The 17,040-nt window shown below is 41.3% G+C and overlaps 1 protein-coding gene across 10 annotated transcripts in view; it reads left to right on the top strand.

Annotated features, from left to right (window-relative positions):
* The window catches only part of pecam1b (platelet and endothelial cell adhesion molecule 1b), a 77,385-nt gene that overhangs the window by 8,911 nt on the left and 51,434 nt on the right, over positions 1 to 17,040 (top strand). For 7 of the 10 annotated variants that reach the window (XM_079651966.1, XM_079651970.1, XM_079651975.1 and 4 more), the window contains exon 2: positions 4,247 to 4,282. The exons of 1 other annotated variant lie outside the window; for it this stretch is intronic. In XM_079651966.1, coding sequence (XP_079508092.1) covers positions 4,247 to 4,282 — 36 coding nt within the window. Of the gene's footprint in view, positions 1 to 4,022; positions 4,145 to 4,246; positions 4,283 to 17,040 lie in introns of those variants that run through there. 2 more of the 10 variants (XM_079651967.1, XM_079651969.1) reach the window with 1 other exon arrangement.

Here is a 17,040-nt window from a genome sequence, read left to right as displayed (position 1 = left end):
GGCTCCAAATGATGAACTAGCCGACTGAATCCTTTATCTTCGACGAGGGAGAAGGGCTGGTCGTCAAGCGCCATCATTTCTATGATGAAGTTAGAGATTGTTTTAGCCCTGGGGTCGTCTCTTGCAAACTTCTTGCCTTTTTCAAAAGCCTGGTCGATAGGTAAAAGCCTTTGCAGCTGGCTTTGGATTTGCCGCTAGTTTAGCAGCGCAGGCGTCTTCGTACGCTTTTAACACACCATCGTAGCGATGGCGATGTTTCAGGTGACTAATCAGGTTGGAAGTATTATAGCTTGTTGCCTTTTTCCCTCCTCGTGGAACTTCTGCATTGCATTTGTTAATACAAATAGCAAGCGAACTATAATCTAACTCTGAAACTTTGAAATAGTCCCATACTACCGACGACATGTTTGTTTACTGTCCTGGCTTCACGTCCGCACACCATTTACGTCACAGCCAGGCATGAGTTAGGGAGCGCTGGATTTGTGAAAAACTCCCCTCTTCCTAAACCACTAATACCACAGTACTGGCAAAACGGGAGGAGCCGAGTGAAAAACAAGCGCCCCTCATCCCAATCCACCCACACCGCAGTATGTTTTTCTTTTTTTTTACCCGAAAAATATATTGTATATTACTATTAATACTTTTATCGGGTTTATCTGGATGACGTCATCATTCCTAATATCGGACCGATAATTATCGGGCCGGTAATTATCGTGCACCACTAATCAATATACTTATCGGATCTGCACAAACAAGCTTTTCTAGCAAGCTGAGATTCCACAGATTCTAGAAATATAAGTATCATCAATGAGCGACCAGAACTCGTGACAGGGAAAGCAAAACCAGACAACACACGACGTAGCAAAAAACTGAGATATGCTCACCTTTTGCTGTTATTCTGATCAAAAGTTGTGTTCAATGGCATTAAAACGAGAAAAACGCGGCTGAAGGTTAATCCAATGGTTCTGTCACTTTGAAAAAATTATTGATAATCCATAATTCAATTTTTATGTCAAAAACAGAGTTTTCATATTAGCTGCTAATGATAGCTTCCAGAGTGTATGACAGCTTCCTGTTTTGGGTATTCTGGCTACGCGTCACTCTCACTCCTTATTTGGTAACGTGTGTGTGTATGTGGAACTTCTCCTCGATTCCATTGGCTCTAACGGTTAAAAAGAGATGTCAATCATCAAAATCAACCAAGGGGGGCCAGAGATAGGTCAAATCCACCCAAATGACCCCAGAAAGGGTTTTTTTGTGCTAAATCTCTCTAAAAAAAAAAGGTTGAATTTCAATATTGATACAGGCTATTTATTATATGTTATAGTTTGGATTCCTAAACTTTTAGTCTACTATCGCATCATTCAAGGGTGGTTTTCACTATAAGTAATGTGCTTTTTTTGGACAGAAACAATAATTTACATTTCTTTACTATGTTCAATCTGAATTTACTTTAAAATTAAAAAAATCTATATTGATTCTGACTCTTCTACATCCAACTCACAGGTTTATCATTGCTTAGAGAAAAAAGATTATTAATTTACCCCTTTTAGAAGTGAAGATATTATCATTTGTTCTGTGAATGTAATTTTTGAGCCTGACACCTGGAAAACAGGCTATGGGCTTAACAGGTTAACTTCAATATTTTAAAAAAAATCTTCCCGGGGGACCATGCCCCCGGACCCCCCTATAGGAGGTGAGGACCCCCCTATAGGAGGTGAGGACCCCGCTAGAGGAGGTGAGGACCCCCCTAGAGGAGGTTAGGTCCGCCTCCCACTTGTAAAAAATAGCACTTTACCCCTGCTTACACCTATATGCCGTGAGCTGATTATCGAGCCTTCATTAGGTGCTTGCACACCGCAGTACTTTTCCTACAAAGGTTCATCAGAACTTAGTTCATGAGAACTCTTTAGTTCTCATGAACTAAGTACAGCAGATCGCGTTCACACCAGAATAAGTTCCTGAGGAAGGATTAGGCAAATTAAGCCGCTGACTTCACTTATTCTTCTTCTGCTTTGGGTTTACTGGCAGGCCGCAAACAACTTCACTGCGTTTACTACCACCCGAAGTCTCCGGCCAGAACTCCCCGGAGTTGGGGACTGGCTTCAGTAGAAGCTGCTGGCCAATTTTATAGCAAAATCTCAGATTGGATCAAGTCCACTGAAGTCATGAGTAGGGGTGCACCGAATGGGAAATTCTTGGCCGAAACCGATACCGAAAATAGGAAACAGTTGGCCGAATGCCGAAAGGCCGAAAATGATTAATAGAAATATATATAATGTATACATTTTTTACCAATGTTGTTCAGCTACCTGATTATGGAAAAAGACATGATTATGGCAAAACTTAACTTAAATAATAATCACTATTATGGGTCCATAAAACATTTATTCAGCACTTTTGAATGCATACAGTACATTAATTCCAAGTGAAGTGCATTTTCTTTTCTCTGTAGGATAACTACAACAAAGTGCATTCAGAACAAAGCCAAGGTGTTTTAAAACTGCATAAACATCTAGGCCAGTAGGCCTACAACAACATATTGTAAATAAAGACTGTAACAGCCAGGCCTTCAACAACAACAAATGCACCTATAAGTGCATGCATACAAATGTGCAAACTGGATAAATCCACATGAATGTAACTATTTACAAATGAAATTACAATTCAATTTCAAGAATCTGTAAATAAGGCTGTCTGTCCTCATAAGCAAAGTAGTAAACATTGTATAAAGATACATAAAGTGAAAACTGGATACAGAATCCACAATCAATTATAAATTAAATTACAATTTCAAGAATCTGCAAATAAGGTGGTCTGTCCTCATGAGCAATGTAAACAACATTGTATCATTTAGATACCGAAAGTACAATATATTGAACACTGTGCTGCTGTCATTTCCCCCTAATGATAACCTGAGATGGTGAATTATAACTCACAATGAAAATTGTTCAGGAAAGTGGATATAGAGTAGGCATGTAGAACTAGATAAGCTTATGATAAGCCAGCCTTGTCTACTTATTAAGGAAAAGTGGGAGGTTCTTTTTAATGAACATTAGCTTCTCTGCTTTATCAGCCATAAGTCTGTTCCTCTTCTCATCAAGCACATGAGAGGCAGCGCTGAACAGTCTCTCGCTGTCAGTGCTTGTGATTTGATCTTACTCCGCATATTTGTCCGGGTGTTTTGATTTCAAGTGGTGGAGTTATCCCGAAGTGGTGAAAGTCTTTGCAGTTTCACCCCCTCGAGAAATGTCAGCTGAACACGTTTTACAAATTGCAATCCGCGCCTCTTTCTCTGATATTTTTGAAATATCTCCAAGCGGCAGACATGTTGGCTGTGAGCCAGCCGCGAGCATGGTCGCGCGCCGTGCTTGTCGCCGCGTTTTGATTACGTCATCACAACAACACGTTAGCTTACCAACGTAACCCTGTTCTCTGACATTCGGTGATATTTTTTCGGTGCTAAAACCCTTTCGGCCGAAAGGGCCTTTTTAACCATTTTCGGCCGATAATTTTCGGCGGCCGAATATTCGGTGCATCCCTAGTCATGAGTGATCTCAGTAGTACACAGGGCTTCTGGACAGCTCCACCTACCTGTGTCCTGTAAGAGCCCGGCTGAGATTTATGTCTGTAAAAACACTCCATAGTAGCTGAGCTCATCCATTATCTTCCCTTCAGGAAATGGGCTATGCTAAACAAAGGCGGTTATCCCTGTCTTGTTCACCTCTCTACCTGCACAGCTCTGCCAGCAAAGGTCGGAGGTCAAAGGCCTGAGTACTGCAATACAGCATTATTGTGACTACCATTTCACACGCACACAAACACACATACATGAAGGAGACCTCCAGAACATTCCACAACGGCACAAGAGCCGGGAGGCATGGACATCCTGAGGAAACAACACTCACTTCCTGGCAAATTAAGCCAAGCCGACGGCTGCTGGGGTTGATAACCGCCACCGCTGGCTGACCACTGACTGGCTGATGTAGAGCACCACCTTAATGTCCGCTCCCGCCCATCAGAATCAGATCTGCCCCCCACACAGCCAGCAGTCACTAGTGTGGTAACCAGCGGGACAGCCAGCAGAGTTCCTCAGACAGGATGGGCCTTCTACTTCTGCTTACCTCCATGCTCATGTCCAGCTGTAAGATCACTGACCTTCTATCTTCTGCTTCTTTGGACTTCTTTTTGTGGAGGTGATGATCGATTTGTTTCTAACCTGGTGCTTTACTTTCTTATCTCCAAGACTTCCATTCAGGGAGAGTGGTGACGGCACAGAGATGTAAGTATGATCTAAGATAAAACACACTTCACTTTTCTGACTGAATGACTTCCACAGAATAGTTTGGAACACAAGGAGGGGTTTACAAATGCCCAGTGTTTTATTTATTGTCAGACTTATTGAACTTGAATTTGAACTTTGTATTCAGTTGTTGGCAACACTTCAAGTTGAGACACATGGTCAGTGGAAAAGAGTGGTGTTTGTTATCAGAGCTGTGTGGTCGCTGCTGTCTGGTGGAAACGCTGTAGCAGGGAGTGTTAGGAAAGTGTTGGTTTGCTGTGTCACGCCCCCCCGTCCTCTGGAGATGGTTGGTGATGGAAGGCATGAGTCAGCCGGGTGGGTTGTAGTGATGGAGGCATCGTCCGAGCCGGGCTCAAGGTTTAAATAATGACCCGTATTTGGATTGGTCTGTGTTTTTCTTGAAATATATATGGAAAAGAATATCTTTGATTTTAGTGGAAGATGTACTGATATGCTTTAACGAAAACAACAAAAAGGATTCTGGATTCAGTATAGAGATGCTAATTTCAGTGTCTACAGTATAATCCTTTGTGATAATAAAGACTGTGTGGCAAATTTAGGCATAAATGAAAAATAAAAACTATAAGATTATGGAGTTTATTATGATTAAAACAATTTTATCTGCTGATTGCAATAATGAAAACACAGACAGCAAACTTAAAACAAGATGTCAAATGTATTAACGCTAAACACAAACGCTTTTTACGATAATGTTATTTCCTAATTATCAGTGACTTCCAGAATAACAAGTTAAAAATATATATATTTTACATATATACATAATGTATGTATATGTTTCATAAATAGAATTGGTAGGCCAGAACTATGGTAGCCTTTTATTTGTGTGGTTTTTCAACAGATGAAGTTTGTGTGAACGATTACTGTCCATCAGTATCAATATGTTGTTTAACAGAAAGAAAAAGGTTTTAGAAGAGATGTATATTTTGAAATAAGAATGATTGAGAATCTTGGAAGAATTCATTATTAATAATTGATCATTTCTACAGTGTGGTGTTACTTATTTTACTTTAATTAAAATATGTGTGTACCCACCACTGAAAATAATGTATTACAAGTAAAGGCCCTGCATTGATGTTGTCTATTAAGTAAAAGTACTGAAAGATTAGTACTTAAGTATCCCACTGTCTGATATATGATGACGTATAACATTATTCGATCATTTAAACTAATTTTGTTGTTGCAGCTGCGTGGTGGAGCTCATTTTAACTACGTCATATACAGTACAGTAGTTTGATCCACTGTCCTCTCATCTTATATTTTGAGATTTCTGGGTCTTTAACAGTCATTAAAATGAACCTACTGGGGAATTTTGGTCAATCACTCTTTGGCTTTTCTTGTAAGGAAATAACTGGTTTAATGTTTAATAATGTGCCAAACTTTATAAGCAATCAAATGTGTTTAATGTGACATCTTAATCTGAAAAGTAATTATAGCTGTACATCCAGTGGCTCCGGTCGCACTGAAATGTAGTCCATTTATAGTAATAAAGTAGCATGACATTAATTAAGTATAATAACCAGAAGTGGAAGAAGAACTCAGATCTTGTACTTAAGTAAAAGTACAAATACCAGAGGAATACTCTGTTGCAATCAAAATGTTACTCAAGTTAAAGTAAAAAAGTATTGGCAATGCCAATTGTAGGCACCAAATCATTTTTAACTTAGTACGTATTAATACTAAGTAAATACTAGTATATTAGTAAAGTACAAGTACCTCAATTGTTCACTTAAGTACAGTTGTTGAGTAGATGTACTCTCCAGCCCTGGCCTAGTGGGTCTACCATCATTCACACAGCGTACCCTCTGCCCGGCCCCTCTGATTCACCTCATCATCGGCGCTGCCAGCTCCTGCTGAATGATGCTGGTCGGGGGGGGGGGGGCAGAATCAGAGGCTCTGAAGTGGTGATAGGTCCCCCGGGGGCCCTGTTTGTCTCACAAAGTGCTTTTCCTGCCCTTTTTTCTTCTTGTTTTGCAGGTTTGTTTACTGCCCCACCTCAACTGAGTCACAGCAGCCTGTTGTTTCTAAAACTCAAACACAGGCGGGAGCAGTACTCAGATCTTGTTATTGAGTAAAAGTACAAGTACCAGAGTGTAGGAATACTCAATTACAAGTAAAAGTCCTGCATTCTAAATGTTACTCAAGTAAAAGTAGAAAAGTATTAGCATCAAAATATAATTAAAGTACCAAAAGTAAAAGTACTCATTGTGCATTACTCCAATTTACTCCAGGTCTAACTAAAGTCTGATTTAAGTGTTGATTATATTTCACATCATTGATCCAAATCTTTAAAGTAACTAAAGGTATACACATGTAGTGGAGTAAAAGTACAACATTTACCTCTGAATTGTAGTGGGGTAGATAGTAGCATAAAATACTCAAGTAAAGTACAAGTATTGCAATATTTTACTACAGTACTTAAGTAAATCTACTTAGTTACTTTACGCCACTGCTGAAACATACGTGTGAGCAGGTGCAGAGAGCACCTGCTCATCTGTGGTTACACTCGGAACACTGAACTGTTGTCACTTTTTTAAGTTACTTCTGAAAGACAAAATGTGGCTCCTTCATTCACTCAGTCACAGTGGCTTCTACTCTACTTTCCTACCTGGGGACTACATGATCATTTAAACTGATGGCTGCTTTGGGATCAGTTCAGGTGACTATGGCTGCTTCTAACTTCTCTTAATTTTCATTTCCTCGCTCCTCGGTCCTCTGTATCATCGGAAGTTGATTTGTCTGCACCATCTTGAGTCACGTCCCATTGCCCTTATTTGTGCCGGAGGATCGAGGACCGATAACGGAGGAGCGATAATCGAGGAACAACCAGACCATCCTCTGGTGAAATCCTCAGACACTCGCCCCGCCCCCTTACTGTGTATCGCTCACTGATTGGATGCTGCAGCTCATGCACTGATTTGATGCTTCTTGACATGAGAGCAGTTTACCAGCGGAGTGAAGAAAATACATGAAACTCACGGGACTCACTCCTCAGTTTATAATAATAATAATAATAACTTTAATATATATAGCGTCTTTCATCAACTCAAGGACACTTAAACAGTGTTTTGTTTCAATTAATGTATCATTTAGTTAAACATATGCGATATAGCCTATCTGAATAACAAAGTGGATAATCCAATGAATGTTAATCTAACTGGGTTTTGATAGATAACATATCTCTTTTTCTTCTCTCAATAATTGTCATTCTTTTGTGCACTCAAATCAATATTAATCAAACTATTGTTTGTTTATACATTTTAAGAATGGCGTTTATCTTTTTTTGAGAATGAGTTATTTTATTTATTTGGGTGTACAACAGATGATACAAATGTTTACTGTATGTCAGTAAATGTGTACTAACAGACTCACAGAGAAGGTGTTTGTGAAAAAAACGGGGAAAGAGCTGGCTGCTGTCAGACGATCAGCTGTGCGGCGTCATCACAAACAGACGTCGCTTCACGTGACGCTCCGAGGAAAGGACGTCCCATTGCTCTTAAAACTCATTCCCCTGCTTCTTCTCCCTTCTCGTGGTTTCCTTGCGTCTCTCCATGCTTCCCTGGTGGGAGGGACTAATACGCAACGAAAATACGCAAGTGAGGGACGCAACGATTGCATTTAAGAGAAGTGAGAAGCAGCCCCTGAAAGCAGGGGCGGACTGGGAGGAATGCTCTTTGAAACTATGGGTATTTGTAAATTTTGATAAATATGTAAATGTAGCTTGTAAATATGTTGTATGATATCCTCTATTGTTTTATGTTGTTTTATGTTTCATGTGGAATCTAATTGCTGCAGGTCTCCCTTGAAAAAGAGATCTATGATCTCAATGGGACCAATCTGGATAAATAAAGGTTACAAACAAGGAAAAAGTGGCACGGGGATTAATTGACAGACAGGCCGACTTAATGCGCGGCATGTATCGGCCGGCCGGCGACGACAGTATGTTACTTAACAAAAAATCCTATGCATTTAATGTTATTTTGGACCATTATTCATATTGTAATAACATCACCTGATAGTCGGGGGCCTAGGGGATTTTTTGGTTCAGATTCTCGCAAATTCGCCAAATTTGGTACAGATGTTGTCCACACCGTACTTAATCATTTTAAGATGGGTGCCAAGATTGGCGCCCCATGGTACTGCCATATTGCGCAATCCAATATGGCTGCCACCCGAAAAAAACGGAAAGTCATAGAATCATAAATAATACCACTTTTTAGGGGGTTTCTGGGTCGTAGAATCTGATTCTGGTGTTATTTTAATGATTTGAGGTCAAGATTACCCCTCAAGGTCAAGTTTACTCATCAAAGTTAGTACATAAAGGTAATATTGGGGTAAAATCCGGTATTTCTGGTGCGCCATGCCAGATGCTACCCCCAAAAAGTTTTTTTTTTCCATTATAAGTTGTAGTTGTATATATATCAATGTTTCACAACTCAAAACAGTAGATTGTTTATTATAAACAACAAACTAATACAAGTCCAACTTCAACAACAGTAAACAACAGTAGGGGACAATGTAATCAAAATAGTTACTCCGTAAAACTTGCTAAAATCAAAAAGTTAGATCACAATGTTGTCTTTCACATTCTTTGTGTCTCCATCCCTTGCAAGGTGTGGAGTTATTGGCTGTCATCTTCATTATTAAGGCACCCACCTTCGCATTTGCAGAGGATTGTGCATCGGACACCGATACAGTGGCATTTGCACTTTCCCATGCATCCCTTGAGGCAGCCACAGCGCACAAGATGGTCACATGCTGCTGATGCATCACTAAGAGTGGTCCACAGTGGTTGCCATGTGCCAGTGCCATCTTTGTGCCAGCCCCACTCACTGAAGTCAGGAATTTCCTGCTGGACCGAGGTTGCCTGATTCCAGTAGAAACTTGCCTGCAGTAGCGCTCGCTTGACATGCTGGAACAGTGCAGCTTGGGTAGGTGGGAGGTTTTCCAGGGATCTACTTCCAGTGGTGAAGAGGCAATGTCTGGCCTCATTGACACCAGCTGCACCACACCCCTTGCTGTACATGAGCACGACAAATCGTTCAATGTTCTGCATATGCACAGACTCAAGACTGAAGAGGTCAGGGGTGTTTGTGAGAGCAACTAGTGTGTTGGTGAGGTCTGGTATGCTTCTCCAGGCTGCCCAAGCTGTCTTCTTGCCACATCCAAGAAACTGGGAAGTTGTGTCACACCCTGTTAAGCTGTGGAAGAGGGGTAGTGCCAATGACTTTGATGGACCGAGATCAGAGTAGATGGTATGGACTGGTATGTCACGATATTTTCGACCAGTACCGAAACCCACCCAGAGCTCCGTTAGGCCAAGGGTCTCGAAAAACCGGATTGCCAAAATGACAACATCGCTGTCTACGGTGCGAACAAAGGCTGTTGTATGACCCTGCTCTGCTGCATGTGCCAGATGCAGGAGGATCCTGGTGTCTGCCTCAGAATGGTTGCACTTCTGTAGTTTTGTGACATCACAAGGCATGTTGGAGAGCACAGTCTCAAAGTGGGTAGTCAGAAGGAGCTTTCCACGCATGTCATTCTTTGAGATCTGTGTGCTGATGAATGAGAAGAGCTCCTTTTTGTTGTCCTCGTTTTTTAGGAAGCCACTCCATTCATGCTTAGGGATTGGAGTGCTACCATCACCGACTTTTGTCCGTGAACCATTCCCACGCCGTTTCTGTGTAAGATATTTTAGGTTATTTTCCTCTGGGTAGTTGTCCCATACAGCATCAATGCGGTGGGTACTAGTTGTCATTTGGGCCTCCAGAAATGGTGTAATGTTGAGCAAGACATACTCGCTGAATGTCTTTGCTGTTGTGGGGCGCACCATGTGGATGACTGCTGCCATATCCAACACCACAACGGTAGATTGTTTGGCAGAAGCTGCACGACCTGTGCTAGCATTGAGGCATTGAAGAATGTCAGACTTTGTCCCAGATCGCAGAGACCCTCTGTCCGCCAGGCTCGGTGGCTCTCTCTGATTTTCGAATTGAAAGAAGTCTGTCATGTCAGCATTGGGACGTGACTGGAGTGAAAGGAACAGTTGTGTGATTAAAACCATGTTCTGCTTCTGTATGCCACCGTCCTTTGTACCTTTTTTCTTGGGGCCAGTTCGGTTGGCGAATGTTAGCATGTTTTTCCGCTTGACGGTATCAGATACTGGTACTGAAGCCATTTCCAATCTTTCCTTGACATATGCTGCATGAAGGGTCTGGCCGGCTTCATGGATTTGAGATAAAGAAGCAACAACTGCCGGCTCCATGACATTCTGTGTATCGAGTGCAATAAGCTCCTGGCTTGTAGCAAGGAAGGGGTTGCCTAGCTGCTGTACCACATCGATGAACGAGAGTACATCCTTGCGAAACTTTACTTGCAAGTTATGTCCTTCCTCATGATGAGCAGTGGATGACGTTGGTGGGTCATTGATGGCCTCAAACTCCTCAACTATCCGTGTGCAATCAGGTCCAGCCAGCATAAACAATGTAAGGGCTTCAGGATTCTCATAGAGTCCAACGGCTCCGCCATGCGCCTGGAGGCTTTTGTTGGACTGCTCATGTGCTTGGTCCTTGGCCATGAGGCTGAACTTTCTAGCTGATTTCTGCACAACAAAGTTGCCTTTCATGAATTCAGCATGTACTTGAGGGTGTTTATCAGCTATCTGAACCATGTCACGGACATGGACTGGCATCCAACGTGCGTAGTTTGTGTGGTCCAGGGCGTGAAACCAGCCGCAAAGTTCGTCACATGCTTGCACATATAGTGGAAAGTCCCCTTCCCGCAGGGACCGCACAAAGCGACACATCAGAAGCTCCAGCTTCATTATGGTTGACCAGAACTTGAACTGGGGAACAGTTTGTGAACGTTGATCCCACATATCAAATGACTCAGGTGGGCCCATTATACTCTCACAATACTCTGCGTAGGCGGTCTGTTTGAGCTCATAAAGTGACATGAGAGAAACTTGATGGGCATACCTTGTGCGTTTGATGTGATGCTCATTGAGCGCAGATTGTGCGCGACCGGATGTCAGGACCTCAGCCTTAGCGAGGATGGTGGCCCACCCGGAGTCGAGCAGCAGCTTCCCAATCATTAGGTGCATCTTGTCTTCAATATGCAGCGCACCCATCATGGCAACCAACTTGTCTTCTCCCAAAGTGTTGGGGTATTGCCATTGGAGCAGTTTGATGATAGCAAATAGTGGCTGATCTGCACCGAGTACGCTAGTCTGGCCTGGGTTGAGGAACTCTGTGCCTTGCATCGTCAGCTCCATCGCGTGCTTCATTGAAGATGCGGATGCGGCCTTGTCTGGGAATAGGGGGTAGATGCCGATCTCAGCTGGGGGCTTCACTGATTGCTCGCTGGCTAGCATAGAGTTGTATCCCGACCAAGTGATGATGTCACCCTCTGCTAACGTGCCTTGCTTCAGCACACTGTTAACGTGTGCCATCCATACCTCATCCTTGACCGTGGCACCTTGCACATCAAGCGGTGGTCTGACTTTGCTGTTGCCATATTTTGGTGCAAAGACATCTGTTTGAGTAAGTTGGACTGGGGGCTGGATCACGTAAGAGTCTGGTAGCTTTGGAGTCGACGTGTCAGAGGGGTCAAGCTTAATTGGATCCCGCTTCACACCTAGGTTCTCATGCGAGAGATGGTTGGTCACGCTAAGGGCATATCCGTGGAACTCATCAAGTGAGAAGTTGCCCTGAGCCTTGCTGTCTAAATTATCCACATCATGGGTGGTGAAGACATTGAGACGGCTGTTGGTTGGTAGTACCACTCCATCTAAGACATGGCGAGCACACACCGCTTGAGCAATACCTCGCTTAACTTGCATGACCCGTTTGTATGATACTGACATGCCTTGAGCATGTTCAATATCAATCTGTTTTTTGTTCCGTCCATGTCCATGCAGCCTGAGGCCACGATACAGGGGGAAGGGGGTTTCTCGCTCCTTGTTGTGGCGTATTGTATCCGTCTTCACAGCGTGGTGTGTACCCTTACTAGTATTGTAGATAAGCAGTTGTGAGATGTTGCATGCAATTCTCTCCCTTGCATTCAGATTGCTGTCTTCACTAATCTTCTCAAGAGCTGATGGGCCCTGGAGCACTACATTGAAGAAACTCCTCATCTCTTCACTAACTGGAGCTGTGAGGCAGTTAGCAGGAAAGGAGCCATCAAAAGGCAGTTGACTCTGTATAAAGTTGTGCATCATCATGGCAGCCCGCATGAAAATAAGAGCATCTTCTTGACCAATTTGTGCGCTATATGTCTTGGCAAGCTCATCAGCAACCTTAAACTTGTGAGATAGATAAATATCCTTCCGGCCTTTATTTTCCTTGGAAACCTCAACCCATTCAGGTAGAAACTTGAGAAGGTGATCCTTGAATCGGGTTGAGTGTGGCACTTTTTCATCTTGGCATTGATGACCTTGATCACTCGTAAACTTTCGATACATATTGCGTAGCTCTGAGAGCTTGAATAAAGTGTTCTCTGAATGTTCGATCAGGGCTATTATCTGAGCGCAGATGATCGTATTGAAGGGCGAAGGTGCAGGCCGCACCGAATCACGTTTCTCAGTAGCGATAGCGGTGTTTCTTAAACTTACATAACAGTTATGGTGAGTATGGAAATCAGCCGCATGTGCATCAGAAGCTGGGGCAACTAGTCTGCCAAGTAAAGCAAAGTTTTTGTTGGTCTTCGCCCAACTCTTTAGATTGTTATCTACATCATCAGATGTTGCCCTGTGGAGGTTAGCTGGATCCACGCCCTCACAGATGATACAATATTTGACATTGCCTTGTTGCTGAAAATTCCCAGATGATCTGAGTTTTTTGGGACTAGGGCCAGTCTCTGCACTGGGGGCAGCTTCTTTGTCTTGCTTCTCTCTCGCCCGTTTAACCCGAGAACTACTACAATGAAGCCTGCACGTTTTGTGATACACAGCCTTATGCAATGTAAGAGTTGCTGCAATGCCTGAACCATCATTCAACTGACTAATCGTGACGTTACAAGGAAGATCATTGGCATTGATATCATTGAAGTCTTTTAGATCCCTCTCAAGTGATACAAGTCCCTCTGTCTTTGGAGTTGTCAAGCTTTCTCCAGGTTTGACCATTTGACAAAGACAACAGAGTTCCCAGTTCATAATTTTGATAGAAGACATGCTTGACTTGACACTCTTGTTCTAGTCCATTATGATGATGTAGGCTCGTCGACACAAAGAACTTTCACTTGCCATCCCGTCTTATAGGTGACATAGCAGGCACCTAAAAACAAGGACATAGGTTTGGTATCAACGTTGGTTGGGACCAGAGAGCAGAGTGCACATGCAAAAATGATAGCAATATTAGTATCCCCAGGACTTCATTTAATTCACTTCATATCATTGTTCTAATTTATTGATGACTTTATTTGGGCAAAATAATGAATTAATAATGAAATTTCTCTAAATGACATTAGTTATCTTATTAGCTGGCAAGTGTACAGGCAGATTAACCTTAGCTCAGCAAGATATCATTCACCAACAATCACTGAGCTAGCTAGCTTCTAATCTCTGAGCAATTGTTAGCTAATGTTAGTCAGAGCTAATATAGCTAATGTTAGCTAGCTTGAAAACATCAACTACATGTTCTTTGACAGTATTCACACCATGAAACTATAACAGCACACTAATTTCCTTATGTTGTCTATCAGAAAATGCATGCACTTTTGCTAACATTACAACTTACCTGTCTTTTGTATGTGGACCATGAATCACCAGTACAGCCTCATTAGGTTACCTTCACCTGGTTTAACTGGCAGGCTGATTCAGCAAACACAGCACATGTTGTTACTGTTTGACTCCTGCCTTGTCTCTCAAACAAGTTTGAAAATAGGTTAAATGGCAAAACATTATTTCCAATAAATAATGATACCATTTTATTTTTTATGACACAAAATGACCTTTATGTTAACTTAGAGGGGTAAACTTGACCTCATATCATTGAGATGAAACCAGAATCAGATTGTTTTGAATTGTGAAATAAAACATTGATACATACAAGTATAGCTTATAATGAGAAAAAAAAATGGGGGTAGAATCTGGCATGTTGCACCAGAAATACTGAATTTTACCCCGATATTACCTTTATATACTAACTTTGATGAGTAAACTTGACCTTGAGGGGTAATCTTGACCTCAAATCATTTAAATAACACCAGAATCAGATTTTACGGCCCAGAAAACCCCTAAAAAGTGGTATCATTTATGATTCTAGGCCTTTTTGTTTTTTTCGGGTGGCAGCCATATTGGATTGCGCAATATGGCAGTACCATGGGGCGCCAATCTTGGCACCCATCTTAAAATGATTAAGTACGGTATGGACAACATCTGTGCCAAATTTGGCGAATTTGCGAGAATCTGAACCAAACGGTCCTTTTTTCCCCCCTAGGCCCCCAACTATGAGCCTTTGAGTTGCCTAGAGCCAGATAGTTACAGCATATATTTATTGATTTGAATGTTAACAGATCATTGATGCAATAACATTTGGACCCAATTTGCCTCACTTGATGCATGGAATAAAACATGGGCGTAGGAAGCATCCTCAATGTGGGTGAGACAATTTAACGGGCGGTGTGGGCAGGTGGTGGACCTCACCTCCTCTAGGGGGGTCCGGGGGCAAGCTCCCCCGGGACTAAATCTATGGATACATAGATTACATACATAGATACATCTCTCAAAACCCATATGAAAAAGAACTGTAAACAGATTTACTTTTTCTTTCAACATTTATTTGAACAGCGAGTGGAGGCAAAAGTGACTGCACCCAAAACAATAAACCTGCTAGCTGTGAATGGAAGACTTTTTTGAAATCGAATTTGGTTCGTTTGCGTGTAAATGGGGCCTAAAACTAGCTGCACCTTTACCAGCTTTGATAACACTTTAACGATCAATAATTATAAAACATATTATTCTGAAATGGACCAATCTGCACAATGACTACTTTTACTTTTGGTACTTGTAGTTTATTTTGATGTTAATACTTTTCTACTTAGTAACATTTAATGCAGGACTTTTACTTGTAACAGAGTATTCCTGCTACAGTATTCCTACACATTATTCCTACATTGAACTGGTACTTTTACTCAAGTACAAGATCTGAGTACTTCCTCTGCCAGTATGGAGAAACAGAGTTTTGGCACGGAAGCTAAGCATTGGATTGCTGTGAAAGGGGGCAACAGAGAAATAAATAAGAGTGACCTAAAAGTAAAGCCCATCTAAAAATATCAATTCAGTTTAAGTGAATGCTTTTTCATAGACAGCACTGTCCAACAGGGAACTATTATATACAAAATGAAATACAAACATAAAATACACATTCTGGTGCTCTCTTGAGAAGAAAATAAATACATCTATTACTACATTACATATTTTTTAAAAATGAATGCAATTTTAGTTTTTTGTTACTTTGTTCTGAAAGCTGAACCTGCTGCTCCTCACAGAGAGAAGAGGGAAGAGGCTGTGTGAATTACTTTACCTTGTGGATAAGGGTGGATAGCCCCCATTGTTCTGTGTGTCAAAATGAAAGACAGCCCGCACACCTATCAATCATCAAACCGTGGGGTCTTATTTCATTACGTGTTGATTTCTATCAACACGTAATGTTGTATCGATGTACAGTGGGGCAAAAAAGTATTTAGTCAGCCACCAATTATGCAAGTTCTCCCACTTAAAAAGATGAGAGAGGCCTGTCATTTTTATCCTAGGTATACCTCAACTATGAGAGACAAAATGAGAAAATAAAATCCAGAAAATCACATTGTCAGATTTTTAAAGACTTTATTTGCAAATTATGGTGGAAAATAAGTATTTGGTCAATAACAAAAGTTCATCTCAATACTTTGTTATATACCCTTTGTTGGCAATGACAGAGGTCAAAAGTTTTCTGTAAGTCTTCACAAGGTTTTCACACAGGGCCGGCTCTAGACAATTTGCAGCCCTAGGCGAGATTTTAGCTGGCGTCCCCCCCCCCCCCCCCCCCCCCCCCATAGAATATATAAAGAACAAATTAAAAATCTCTACAAAAGACGAATACACTACAAAAACAGAAACTTATTGACATAGGCAAAAAGGCTTACCAATAGCCAATAACCTACCATAGCCAATAAATGTAACTTATTTTATTTTTGTTGTTCATTCATATCTTATTTGACCTAGTTAACACTCATTTATGTATTCATATTTTTATCCAGTTTTTAAACGATATTTTTTGTTTACTGTCTTATAGTATACATTGAAAACACCAACCCCCCCACCCTACACACAAATACAAAAACCACACTTGCTTTAGTTATAATTCAACAAACATCTTTTAATAAACAAGTAGCTTCCGCAGAAGGAGTTATAGAAATATTTTAAAGAACACTTAAGAACACACGTATTGTAATAATAAATAAATAAAATAAAATAAATGAAAAAATATTAACAAATACATAAAAACGATTTATACAAAAAAGGAACAATTACATTTCTGTTTTTGAACACACATATTGTAATAATAAATAAATACCTTACTGACTTGCTTGACTTAAACACTCAGAATTGCACTCGTCTTGACTTCTTTGCTGCAAAGTCATCGATAACATCCTCATATGACAGCTGACGAGAAACATCACTGTTAATGCTGATGATGGCAAGTCCACTGAGGCGTTCTTGGACCATTGTAGACCTCAGG

The sequence above is a fragment of the Notothenia rossii genome (assembly GCF_949606895.1).
Source record: "Notothenia rossii genome assembly, chromosome: 1".
NCBI lineage: Eukaryota > Metazoa > Chordata > Actinopteri > Perciformes > Nototheniidae > Notothenia > Notothenia rossii.
The sequence above is the reverse complement of the archived record's forward strand: the minus strand, read 5'-3'. Positions and strand labels throughout refer to the sequence as shown.